We start from the raw sequence: 13,907 nt of genomic DNA, 5'->3' as shown, positions 1-13,907 counted from the left end.
AATGGCCTTAGCAGGTTTCCTGAGGCTGAGCAGGACTATGATAAACTGCAGGGGAGTGTGGTAGAGCCATACATACTGTACTTTCTCTGATTTATACATCTGCCCTGTTGTCAGCTTAGAGGGTCACTTCAGAACAGGAGCTCTTCTGCAGTGACTGACCGCAGCTGAGAAATACAACAGTAATCTACTGATCAGCACAAGATCTGTTCTTATCAGCTACGGCGTACTTGATAAAGTGCATTTTTGAGTGATTTTTTAAAAAATAAGAATGTTTTCTAAATAAATATTTTTAAAAAAATAAATGTTAAATAAATGTTAATACAGACATTTACTTAGTATATATATTAGTTATGCAGTAAATGGAGGGACCTTGAAGTGTTTTCTTTACTCGGTGGTAGTGTTTCTTAAAGTGTTAATTCTACATAAACCCGATACGGAGATGAGTGAACCTTGTTTGGCTCCGCTCGCTCATTTTCTGTCTCCCCCAAAATCTCCTGAAGAATCACAGGCCACTGGATGGAGATTTCTGGGAAGGGGGAGTTCATGGAAAGCATGAAATGTCTGGAATAAAGGCTGACTGCAATATCCCCTTCTTCGTGGCAGGGTCACATCTAGGGCTATTGTTTCATTCTTTTACTTAGTTTCCGTTTCAGTTGTAACGAAGATGACGTTACATATTTTTGGTCAATTCATAGTACTCGTGAATCAAAACAATTTATGTTGTGTAATATTTTGCATCTACTTGAACAAGTAAAAAAAAAAAAATCTCAATAACATCCATGTTTTTGTAATAACTCCATAATTTACCTGGGAATGTATCTATATATATGCACATATATATCATTTTGTTTTTGACTCGTCTATATTTGCATACATTGCAACATGGTGTTTTCTGAACATATGAGTCAGTAGGGGATCAGTTACAATGCAGGCCATGTGATTGTTTTTTACTGTCTGGATTACTCTCTTGACGTAGGAGAGGTCTCGGTTAATGTGTAATATCTGATAATAGACGACCACATTGAGAGATATCCCTATTAGCATGTAGCCACCTCCGTATCACGCCAGGCTAATTCAAGGTCTTGTTGTCATTGTTTCCAGAGTGGCTGTGTGTGTTCTGGTCCTGTATGTGACCTCCTCCAGGGTGAGACCGGGTGGATATTTTGCATAAGTGTCTTGTTTTCTGGTGTTTCCTGCACTGATGTGGCTGGTTTTTAAGGTGATGTCACTAGGATTTCTGTACATTTTAAGTGGTCCCTTGTTCAAGTTGTAGAACGTGAAGCACAAGTCTGTGTTTCCGTATATTTGGTCCCTTTACCACAGAGCTCTCTGTGTCTGTTTGTGTGTGTTTATGTGTGTGTGTCTGTGTGTGTGTGGACAAAGTTGTTCTTGATAGGCATTTTTTTCCCTACAGAGCAGATCCAGTGACAGTTGATGGGCAGTTGAATGAATGTGGTTGTATGTTTTTAACTGGACGATCTTGGCCAACCGGTTGGCTTGAAAAGAAAAAAAAAAGACACTGTCAAGTCTCTGACATGTGACGACTGCCCTCAGCATGATGAGGTGTCGCAGATGAATAGCAGTTGGTTAACTCTGTAATGTTCCTGGCTGGAGAAAGTTTAGATAGGGAGTTAGCCTCAAGTGTAACGTAAGCCTTACCATCACTCCTTCTGTGGGTGATGTTTAGAAAATGCCAAAGATTAATAAGTAAAACAGAGGTACCTTTCGAAACCAGTTACCCACTATTTATTATTGTTTGCACTGAGAGGTCAAAGGGCTTCTGTAGCAGTGTGGTGGAGCTTGGTGTATGGTACCTGTGAGATGATTAAGCTTCACTGAGGGTTTGGTCAGAGCTGTTTGCTTCTGGTCTGTAGGAATTGGGTGCTATGGTTTTTCTCCTTAAAGGAAAGGTTTATGAGACTTTTTGTTAGAACAGAAATCATGAATTGTACATCCTGTTGTGATAGATGTAACATTCTCCTTCTCTTTCATTCTTTCCCCCCCCCCCCCTCGACCGACTCCTGACTATGTCTCATTCTATTGAGTAGCATTCATCTGGAGTTGGTAAAAAAAAAAAAGAGTTTATTTTCAATTTAGCATGTCTGTTAGGATAAACAGGGGTATTGTAAAGTGTCAGGTGAAAATAGTTTGAATGGAGACTCAGAGAGCAGACGGAAAAGCAGCCAGATTTCAGCGTTTCACCTCTTATCAAAATCGTGTTAACATTGTGCTCCATTTCCGAGCATGACTGATACATGGATAAGAGGGCAGCTGCATGCTTGTTTTGCTATCTGGAATGTTACTTATCCAGGGACCGTGTCTCTGTTACGCTCTCTCCCTCTCTCTCTGTGGTCTATCTGAGAAGATGCTGATGGCCCGGTTGATTAGCGCCTGACGGTTAGCATCTCATCGTTGACATACGCTTGCTGTTTATGCTTACTCAGAAACAGTTACTGCTAATGACTTGAGAAACCTGCGTCAAAAAATCACTAAGCTCAGTCTGGATCTGTGGAAGTTCCCCCATTATCTTTTACATGCATTTTTGTGCATGTTCGTGTGAGATAGCCAGTAAGAGTAAGAGGAGAGACAGTTTATTCCGCTCGTTTGAGGTGTTGTGTCTGTTCTGGGATCTCTGCTGTGTCTGCTCACATTCAGATGTCTATCTCTCCATAGGGGCTCCACACTGGGCCATGATTTCAGTCCCTCTCACTACACAAACTGTATGAGATCTCGCTTTCACCAGCCATGCCCCCCCCCCCCCCCCCAGCCACCCACCCCCTCACTCTTTGTTATAGATGACTTGTACAAGCAAATTGCTGTTTCATTTTCTAAACCAAACATTTCTGTCTTCTTTCTCCTCTTCTCTCCTTCTCTCTTTTTGTTTTGCACAGGAGAGGCAAGAAGCACAGTGTGATTCTGCGCACCCAGCTGTCCGTCCGTGTCCATGCCTGTATTGGTGAGTTTGATATTACTTCAATAAAAAATCCCTAGTCTCATTGGGGAATATTGTATTCCTCTAGACATTGTTAGGGGATATAACACATACTGTCAGATATGTCCACCACTGTAGGTTGTACTTGTCTTGCCCATAAACATTCATACTGAGGTGCCAACATGCTTGGCATTCAGTGGCTATTCTTGAGCTCTGTCACTAGCCTAGCCAGGCTATTTTATACTGGGCTTACTTTAATTTGCCGTTGAAGGTGTGAGCAGTGTGCTAGCGCACATGTGAAACTTGCACACACACACACACATACACACACACAATTCTCTGTGAGGCTTTCCCTGGGTCTGCTCCACTCCTGTTAGCCAGAGACTGGTAAAGTCATTAAGGCCTGACGTCTTTTACCTCCTTAGCTTACATACAGTGAAACTACAGAGTGGAGGGAGAGCGGGAAAGAAATAGAGAGTGAGGAGAGAGATTGACTGATATTAGCCATGACTGAATAGTGGCTTTATCTCAAAGTTACATGTGATACATAAGTACATAAGATGTAGCTCAAACCAGAGTATGATGTCACAGTTAAAAATAAGCATCACTGTTTTCTTTTTAGACCCTCTGCCTTCGTCTATGTCACTCTTTCTTCGTTTCTCTCTGTCTCTCACTCTTTCACCCTCTCTTCTCTCTCTCTCTCTCTCTCTCTCTCTCTCTCTCTGTCTTCTCGATGGTCACCCGCTCAGCATGACCGGAGTCCACCATGCCGATGATAGCAGTTCTATTTTGGGATTGCAGGTCAAGTGTCTTATTGGTTGTCAGCTGTGAGAGATCAGGAAAGGGGTCTTAGTTCAGAGGAGGAGTTTTAGTGCACCCTTTCAGTGGATATATGTCAGCTTTCAGGTCTATGCAGGCTGGGGTCCCTCCCCAGAATCCCTGTCTTCTTGTTGGTGGTTCCTCCGTTGCGTTTGGGTGGAGAGCTTAACCTACTGGGGTGGAGGTATGGTCTGAGACAGATGAGCATCTTTGTTAAGTGGATGAAAGATGTTCCTTAAGACTTCAGCCACCTGCTACTTCTCCCTCCTTCTCCCCTCCCCCACTCCACCCTGCAAGTGTCTGTGAGTGATTGAAGTGGGCAGAGGCGTAATCTAAATCCTACCTTCCCCCCACCAGTGTCACTCTCCTTCCTCTTCTCCTCTCTCTCTCTCTCTCTCTCTCTCTCTCTCTCTCACTAAGACCATGTGACAGACTGGGTCTGTTCATGGCTCTGGCCTCTACAGTACGAAAACCGATTCTTGTGGCATCTATTTCTGCTCTGTGACTGCCCAGGGGGCTGTAACCAAAAGCAGGGTTTTAAACAGCTCGCAGTAGAGCTTAAACACCACACACATGGAATTAACAGTCCATAAATGTCTTTGGATATTATTGTATTCATAGGTTATATTCCAGCAAGACTAGCTTAGCCACACTCAGTTAGATACACTAAATTGCTTTTTAATTGCTGATTTTAATGCCAGACCCAAGCCAGGTTCTTGGCAGCCTGTGTACAGTGGAGGGTAGATCCATTAGTTTGAGTCACATTCTCTGGATACGTTGCAATCCATTGGATGTGGATCTGGGGTAATTTCTGTCATCTTTGTCTTAGTGCTTTAATTACTATTGGGATCCACTTGGTAACATCTTAATCTGGACTGGACAGATCTCTAGAATCCGATAAAAGTCTTGGATTGACCCCATTTGAAAACCCCCTGAAGAGAGAGAGAGAGAGAGATTTGCAGATGGCGATTGTGCAAGAAAATGGGAGCTTTTACAGCTCAGATGTTTTCCTAACCATTTCCCAGACATATTGGCGTGCAAGTCCGACCATTTAATTAAGGGCGAGAAAGTATTGTGTCTAGCATTTTGATTGGTTGGTGATCAAGATCACCCTGGCTGGCCCAAGGCTTACTTGTGAATATTTATTACTAAGGAGGAAACTGTCTAGTACGCAGCCATACTGGGTTCTGCCACGTAACAGCATTGCATACTGAACTGAATCGATAAAATAGTGGGGAGAACTGTTCAGTTTACTGAACAAGTATAAATTATGTATAATTACGTAACTGAATTAGAAAGATGTTGTATCAGTAGAGGAGTCCATAGATTGAAAATAGATTATTGATGGTATCAGAGAAAGTAACTCATGGCTGATTATGTAATAGTCAGAGGAGAGGGTAATTTATCGTTCCAACATGAACTTGATGAGTTTGCCATTTTCATGGACCTCCAGTGACCTCTGTGTTAACCTGAGCCAGAGAGTGCTTTCCCATGTGTACACTCAGCAGCCTATGCTGGTCACACTTAATTAGAACCGTGTCTCAAAACTGCCACTTTTCTACTGTTGTTTACTTCACAAAGAGGTTTGAGTTTCTGACAGAACGCTAACTGTCACACACACACCCACACACCCACACACACACACACACACACCCACACACACACACACACACACACACACACACACACACACACACACACACACAATTCTTGTACGTAGGTAAAACACACGCAATGTTCTGCCAAAACCCCCACCCCCCCAAAAAAACAAGGCACTTCTCAACAGTAAGACACCATATGCAGGGTAATGTCCTTTTGACGAGCTTTTTGATTTAAATTAGCACTTGATGTACTCTTGACTCAGCGAAACTCTTCCACTTTCTGCTTGTGTAAGCTCTGTGTGTTTTACAGTAAGATGGAGGAGCTCTAGACCTCAGAGGAGTAGACGGACTGTACTGATGTCTTTTTAATGATTTCACACTGTCAGCAATTTAGACTTAACAAGCATAATTAACACAGGCCGTTTGATGGAGTAGCATGTAATTAGGAGGGCTCTCATAGATGATGGTACCTGGTCTGATCCAAGAGAATAGTTCTCCATTTTCATCTAAGTTACTTCTCCCTCTCATTGTATCCTGTTCTGTTCCTCAGTAGCTCTGACTAACATTTTCACGCTCTCAGTCAGCTTGTTCAGCCCCTGACTAAGGCTTTGTCAGAGAGCGTGGCTCTTTCTGCAGTAGTTGTAGATGCTCTTTGTGTCAGTTGCTATGTCCCTGTGTCATCTGCTGGAGCTCTCGGCATCAGTGACGATTTTATCTGTCTGATACTCGGACTTTGTGTCACTGGCTGGATTATATGTCTGTCAGGAACTATGTCTATTTGTGTCAGTTACTGTGTCCGTCTGTGTCAGTAGCTGGGTGTCTCTGTGTCTATAGCAGTATGCGTGTGTATGTCTGTGTGTGTGTGTGTGTGGTGCTCCTCTCTGCTCCGTGGTTAATTTTAGCCACTGGGTGATGCACGACATACCAGGAGCAGGGCCTGGCCGTGAGGGCCAATAGTGTTATCTTTGGAAAGTGTTGACAGCATAGAAACATGTGAGAGGAATGGCAGTATCGAATGAGAGAGAGAGAGAGAAAGGGAGAGAGAGATAGAGAAAGAGCGAGAAGACCTAAGTCTGTTTGGTTAAATGGAGGAAAATAGAAAGAGTGCAGAGAAAGAAGAGAAGATAGAAGGAGGTTGCTGTTATATTTGGGGTAGTGTGATTGTGTGTCATTTGGACGATGCTATAGACAAACAGGTGATGCTGTGACAGCAGATGCAGTCTTAGTATCAGTTTCATACTCAACTGTGGAAATGAGATGGGTTAGACTCTACTGATCTCTCATTGCAGAATACTGAAGCAACTCAGGGCATGCTCAGCTTTCACAATCATAATTTAAAACTACTCAGAACATCGGCAAATTAACAGATGAATTATACAAAAGCATTTAGCTCTTCGGCACTCTTATTAGATCTACTATACAGTGGAATTTCTGTGAAGGATCCTCTCTCATGGAATTCAAGCAAGTCAGTGTAGTTCCATGCTTAGCTTCCTTTTCAGACTCCCTGTCTATTTTAATACCCTGTCTCTTCCCACCAATACAGCTCTCTATAGATCATTAGTGAACACTTTCAGTCTCTTTCTATTGCCCCTCCATTCTAGTGACATGTCCTCTTGTACTACTCAACCATTCTAATGAGGTCTCACAATGTAGTGCACAGACATTCTAAAGGAACACATTGAATTCCATTGTAGTACCGGAACATTCTATTATGTAGGTTACTCTCTTCAGTATGTGCCGTAAACACACTGACTCACTTTTTAAATCCAAAGCTTGCGTGGAAAAACAAAAGGAACTTCGTCTGGTCGTAGAGGCTTTTTTTTTGTTTTTGTCGTTATTCGTCTATTATTTTACTGCTCTAATTATCCAGCTCTAACGACCCCCCTGTAACGTGGCAGGAGGAGGGGTAGCTTGCTGTGTGGTTTTTGGGACCGTGCACTTGCATAAGTTATCCATGTTCTGCAGAGGAATAAGAAAGGGGGGATAAAAGGAATAACATGAGTTGTTTTTTTTTTTCTGAGGTGTATTTGTTGCAGAGTTTCCAGGATTTCTGCATTTTGGATTAACTGTCACCGTTTTCATCAGCATCTTTTTTTATCTCCTTTAATCAAATGATTGGCTTGTGAAGACTTTTCCAGAATGACCTTTCTCTCTCTCTCTCTCTCTCTCTCTCTCTCTCTCTCTCTCTCTCTCTCTCTCTCTCTCTCTCTCTCTGATCGCTGTTGTCTTTGAGAGCAATTGCTATATTTAAAGTTTGTGTTTCTTTTTTCTTTGCTTTTTCTCTCTGTTGATATGTACTTTCATACCAGAGAATACTATACCGTTTAACTGGTCTTGGAAAGTCAGCTACATCTTTTGCAGTGTTTTACATAGCGACGTTTTCCCTTTTCTTTAAAAACAAAAGGACAGGTCATTAAAACTTCCATGCTTCTCCATCGTTCCATTTTTTCCCCCCTGCTGAAAGTGATTTCTGCTTAATTCAGCCTTATATAAATCTAAATGTTTTTAACCTTTCTCTTGCCCTTGAACCTGATCGATGGTAATTGTGAGGAGACTAGGGGTGAACTACAGTTATACTTTGTTCTGACCTTACTGCATTTCAGGGCTACGTTAAGATAACATTGTCAGTGTTAAATGGATATTGAGGTTTCAGCCTGAGAAATAGGCAGAGATAATGTCTCTGAAAAGGACACAATTAAATCTGACTGTGCCGAACAGAACATCGGTAATGACAGAGCTACACCCTGAGTCATGCTGAGTCGCCCATTTCTCCTTTAATACCCCCATCTCTCTTTTTTATCTATCTATGGCTCTCCCCCCTCCAACTTCTTCTTATCAAGTTTATGTGTGCAGAGAGAATGGAGAAGTTTCAGATTTGGAGGTGTGAAATGTACATCTGTTTCATTGTTTGGGTCTGATCTTGCTGTGCTGTACAACAGCCTTTCCTGTGTTTGTGTGTTTCATATGTGAGAGCAAACCAAGGTGTAGAAAGTGCTTAATAGGACATTGGGAAGGGGGGGGGGGGTTGGTGGTGGTGTAGGGGCACCTCACAAACCAGTCTCGACCCGTCAATCTTGTGTCCTGCCTGTTTGAAGATCTCCTGCACTGATAACGTCCATGTTGGTATTTGGATGTTCTGCTTATTCATTTCACGCTATAACATCTGATGCGTTTTCGAGCACAAATGCTTTGTTGGCGCTCGGGTCACTTTGAAGAGACGTAGAGAATTTCTCACATTTTTTCCTACCTCCCCCAACAGTTGGACGAATGAACATTTCGGCAGCTGAGAGCATTAGGATCTCCCAGTCACTTCCTACCCTTATGACTCATTCTTTTATTACACAAGGAATGGAGGGATGGAGGGTGAGAGAGAGAGAGAGAGAGAGAAGGAGAAAGAATTAAGGGAGAGGTAGGAGGCTATAGAAACAGTCCTTTCCCTCATATTGAGCCAGGCTTTTCGGTATCAATGGTGAGAATTGTGGCTTATTTTAAAAAGCAGCACATTAACGATCCCAGAGCTAATGAGATTTCGCCAGATCTCCGGAGTGTCCTTTGTGTTTGTGTTTAGTCTGTAGGGTCGGCCTTCTCTGGCTCCTCTTGCTGACACAAAGGAGGCGTGAGAAACGAGGAGGTATTGCTGATCTGTGGGGACAAAATGCTGGTATTTGTGTTTTTCCTCTCAGCTCTCTTATAGAAACCTGATTCCATTGCATTTGTGTGTGTGTGTGTGTGTGTGTGTGTGTGTGTGTGTGTTTGTGTACGTTTCTAAGACCAAAACTTACTTAACATTCAAGACTTAGCATTCAACACTTACAAAGCAATCTCACTTCAATAGACCCAACATTTAAAACTGCCTCAGACTTTTTTCACCTTTTGTAGTGTCAAACAGTAGCTTGTCAAACAGTAGCTTGTCAGTTAGTTCACTGGACATTTGAATGGATTTATTTTAAAATTTTTATGAGGCACAGACACATAGCTGTCAATTCAGCTCAGTCCACCTCTGTGCAACCCCTTTTTGAAAAGCGGCAATACAACGTTAAACACAACGTTAGATCAATGTATCTGTCGCGTGTCTGAGCCCCGTGGCTCTGTACCGGTGTGCTGAGTAAGAACAGAGTGGTTGGTTAGCCACATGTGATGCACACTGAGCGGAGACTAATGGATTTAGAGCCTGCTCGGAGATGGGAATGACGCTGTCCAGGGAATTTAATGAGAAACACAGTTCCAAGGGGAACGGGGAGGAAAACAAACCAGCAGGACTAGGACAGGCACCTGCCAAAATGTGTGCTCAAGTCATTTAAAAATGATGTCATCCCTTCCCATGGCACAGATAAAAAGGCACAATTATGCAAGAGATGGAGTTTGGTTGTTCACTAAACTGACAGGTAAAGACATCAAGCTCTTCTACTGATCTGAAGGCAAGCAAGTCTGGGTCAGGAGTTGTTAAACATGTATGACGTGTGTCTGTGTGTGAGTGTGTGTGTGTGTGTGTGTGTGTGAATAAGCATATAGTCAGTTAGCAGTGATCAACATTAATGGCATTACTCTCCATATGAGAAAGAGAGAAGAAAGAGAGAGAGAGGGAGAGAGAGAGAGAGAAAAATGACTTTCTGTACTCATGCTATGACTCATTTTATATATATATATATATATATATATATATATATATATATATATATATATATGTGCATGTGTGTGTGTGTGTGTGTGTATATATATATATATATATATATATATATATATATATATATATATATATATATATATATATATATATATATATATATATATATATGCAGCGTGGGCCTCTCACTGCATTTCAGGAATTTCGTCCTAGGAGTGGGTAGCAGACCAACTGAAAATATGAAAAAGAGGGAAATTGATGGAAGACCGATAGAAGAAGAGAAGGATGGGTATAAAAATGAAAGAGAGGATGTGTGCGAGAGCAAGAAAAAGAGAAAGAGGGAGAGAGAGAGAGAGAGAGAGAGAGAGAGAGGGGGCCCAGTCTTGGGGTCATGTTTGACGCAGGCTGGCTTTACGCTCCGTTACTCTCCTGCCTGCACTGAGCCTTCATCCCACTTGACCCTTCAGGTCAACAAATAACTGTTAGCTCCCACCTCCCGTGGCAACGCCACTTTGATCCTGACTCCCTTTGTGGCTGAGAGACCGAGAGAAAGGGAGGAAACAGAGGAACTGACACCTGTCACTGGCGCCTCAGGCAACATAGAGACCCCTCATATAGAGAATGGGGGGGGGGGATACCGGACAAATGATCTCCATAGCAACCTGATCCTGCCAAAGGGAAATCTACCAATGGCCTTTTGTTTCGTCTCTTTTGGTCGTTATGTCACAGAAGACAGTTTGAGACAATACAGGAAATCACAGATATCAAACACCACACCCTCCCGTCTTTGTATGTGTGAATTGCTCCTTGTGTGTAAAAAAAAAAAAGTGTGTGGTTTCACCTCAGGTAACTGTGTGTGTGTGTGTGTGTGTGTGTGTTTGAGTGTCTGACTTTGACTGTTTTCTGATCTGCACTGGCACAACACAACACAGGTGTGCCACAGACACATGAGCCAGCTTGTGTATGCTAGTGATCCGGCCTTTGTATGCCAGTGACTGGCAGGTGTGTGGACAGGAAGCGGCATATCTATAGCTAGGACATTGAGAATCAGAATTGATTTATGCTTGGCATTAACGTACTGTTGGTTATACGCCGGTCTCTCCTTCCACCTCCTAATACGACAAGCTCTGTAGCCGCCTGAGACGCCCTTGAACGCCGCCAGACGCATTGCATCGTGGGATAGCATTACGTCATCGGTTTCGGGTTATGACATGGCGGAGTAGGGAGAAACTCTGTGAACTGCTTTTAATTGTACATTGGTGACAATATTGACCTTGTTTGATTTCACATGCATGTGAGATTCGTTTGTGACTGGAGTCAGCGCTGAGAGGTGAAGAATAGTTGCCTTTTGTCTTGGTTGAATTAATGAGCTGTAGAGTTTGGCCTGTTCCACGTGTCTGAATGTGTCTGCTGTCTTTCAAATCTGACCACACAAAGCCAATGAGCCTTAATCAGGGCGCTCCACAGTATTCATGTCTCTGCATGCTGCTCTCTGTAGCTCATTGTGAGTAATTCAGATGGTACCTGCCAATTGGAGACGAGGTGGTATGCGTGTGTGTGTGTGTGTGTGTGTGTATGTGTTTGCCTGTTCACGTGCCTGTGTGTGTGGTTGTGTTTCAGTAAGACTGTGTGTGCATGTCTGATTGCACCTTGTGTGTGTGTGGGATGTATCTGTGTAAATGTGTTTATGTATTGACCATGTTCATTGAGGTGTAATTGAACTCCCCGTGGAGAGGCTGTCAATCCTCTTTTAGTGAGTGCGGGTTAAATGCAGTGTTAGTGAACCTGTGAGCTGTACTGTGCTGGGCCTGGCCTCTGTCATCACTCCACTCGTGTGCTTTAGAACAGAGCACTCGAGTATCTCAGCTCCGCTCTCACCAGTGTGTGCTGGTGTTAAGAAAAGCACTGCACTGTTATTTTTACCATGCCAGAGTGCCAGGGGCACGTGAAGGACACAGCCATGTGCTGGCCGTCTGTTTGGGCACGGGGTGCAGAGGGCAATGGGGTGTCGATGGAGGTGTCAGAACGCCTGGAGATTTAACATTTCCTTACCCGAATGAAATACCTGTGTGTGCCTTTGTGTATGTGTGTTTGTGTGTGTCTGTGTCTTTGTGTGTGTGTGTATGCAGGAGAGGGAGAGACAGAGAGAGAGTGTGTGTACATGAATACATGTCTGCCTGAGTGCATGTGGGTACTACAGTGCACATATGAGTTCATATATATATATGAACTCATATGTGCACTGTAGTCCCCACATGTGTCCCCACATATGTCTGAGAACACATGTTCATGCGTGTGGGAGCGTGTGTCCATCCATGTGTATATATCTGAGTATTTGTATTGAAAATTTGAATTGGGTATCACGTGCGTGTGAGTATTTGTATTGAAAGACAGCCACCGGGAGTGTAATCTATACTCTAAAGATTATTGTGCTGGCTGGCACTGTGCTCTACATTTGTTATTAATCTCAATCCATGACCTCAGTTTAGCTCTCAGCTGCATATTCAGCTGCCATGCAGATGGAGACTATTTATGTTTATATTTATATTTCTTTTTTAAACAATAACCTACAGAACATGCAGTGGCACGGCCAAGACCAACCGTGCAGAAAATAGACGGGGGAAAAAAACAAATCCCGCTGCCGAGTTTACGTTGGAGGCTTACAGTGTCACCGTGGCAAGCTGTCACTGCTGAGAAGAAAACCCACATGGTCTTAGCTGTTTGTCCACCCTGGATCTGAACAAGCTTAAAAAGAGGCCTGCAGCCCAATTAAAACTCACGCCTTGGGGACGTCTGGTTTCAAGAGTCATTAAAAGTTGGAGAAACTCATTTTGATTTAGTTAAGAGGGAATCCTTTGGTGTGGTTTACAAGAAGTTGATTTTTTTTTTTTTGTAAGTACCACTCTGGTGTCTGACACACAACACCCAACATGATCTTCAATATCTGTGCTTATCCGTTTAGAGTGGTCTTGTATAGTGTTCCTTCGGGACGAAAATTAGGGCAGCCCTCCGGTTTTCAGGTCTTTTTGTGTCATGCCCTGTCCAGCACACTGCTGTGGTCTCAGAGACAGGGCTAGCTTTACTTTGTGTGTGTGGCTGTCGCTACGGGAACTGAGGGACATTCGGACGTAGTGATGTCACTGTGCTAGACAGGAAGAAGACATAAGGTTGACTATAAAAACACACTCAACTTTGAAACACGCGGATACATTCCTCACCTCCACTAAGCCCAGCTTTGATCTCAGGACAGATTTAAGTAGATATGCGTGTTGATTTGCATCGGCCACTGATAATGAGTTATGGCTTGATGCAATGCAATGAAATGTTTCTCTATGGATGGGCTATAAATCAAGTTCATAAACAATATGAATCCTTCTTAAGCCACGGAAGCATTCACCTGTCATATTTTATCAATTCAAATGAGAGTTTTCCGAAATGGTTGAATAAATCAATTCTTGAAAGAATGGGAGAGCAACCCCATTCTTTGTTCTCTTTTTCTCTCTCTCTCTCTCTCTCTCTGTCGCTCTCTCTCTCTCTCTCTCTTAGATGATTTTTTTTCTCTTTAAGCGCATTGTTAATGGCTCAGCTGAAAAGAGAGCAAGTTCTTTCTTTTTTGATGGATTGCCTGTGTGACCGGGAAAACGGATTTTATCAATTACATTGTCAAGCTCTTTCTTACTTCAACCCTTGACCTCGGTCTATATGTCTTTCATCACCGTAAAGTTTTTTTGGGCTCTGCGGTGTTGTCTTTAGCCCATAGAGAATTCCCTAAGAGAGTCGTCTGGAAAAGAAAGCTGCCATTTCAGGTGAAAAGGGACTTTTAGATGGGATTTATGTTTTTGTTTTTCCAAAACCTCATTTAGACCAAAGACATCAAACCTGATAGGAGTAAAACCAAGAGCCCTGGAGAGAGTCAGCGAACGTAAAATCC

At 42.9% G+C, this 13,907-nt stretch overlaps 1 protein-coding gene across 1 annotated transcript in view; it reads left to right on the top strand.

The window, feature by feature from the left end:
- The window catches only part of fhod3a (formin homology 2 domain containing 3a), a 52,771-nt gene that overhangs the window by 4,686 nt on the left and 34,178 nt on the right, over positions 1-13,907 (top strand). The window contains exon 3 of the mRNA XM_030788652.1: positions 2,892-2,956. Within this exon, the coding sequence (XP_030644512.1) occupies positions 2,892-2,956 (65 nt within the window). The remainder of the gene's footprint in view (positions 1-2,891; positions 2,957-13,907) is intronic.

Source organism: Chanos chanos, chromosome 12 (genome assembly GCF_902362185.1).
Source record: "Chanos chanos chromosome 12, fChaCha1.1, whole genome shotgun sequence".
In the NCBI taxonomy this organism is placed as follows: domain Eukaryota; kingdom Metazoa; phylum Chordata; class Actinopteri; order Gonorynchiformes; family Chanidae; genus Chanos; species Chanos chanos.
Note: the sequence above shows the minus strand (reverse complement) of the source record. Positions and strands in the feature narration are given on the sequence as shown.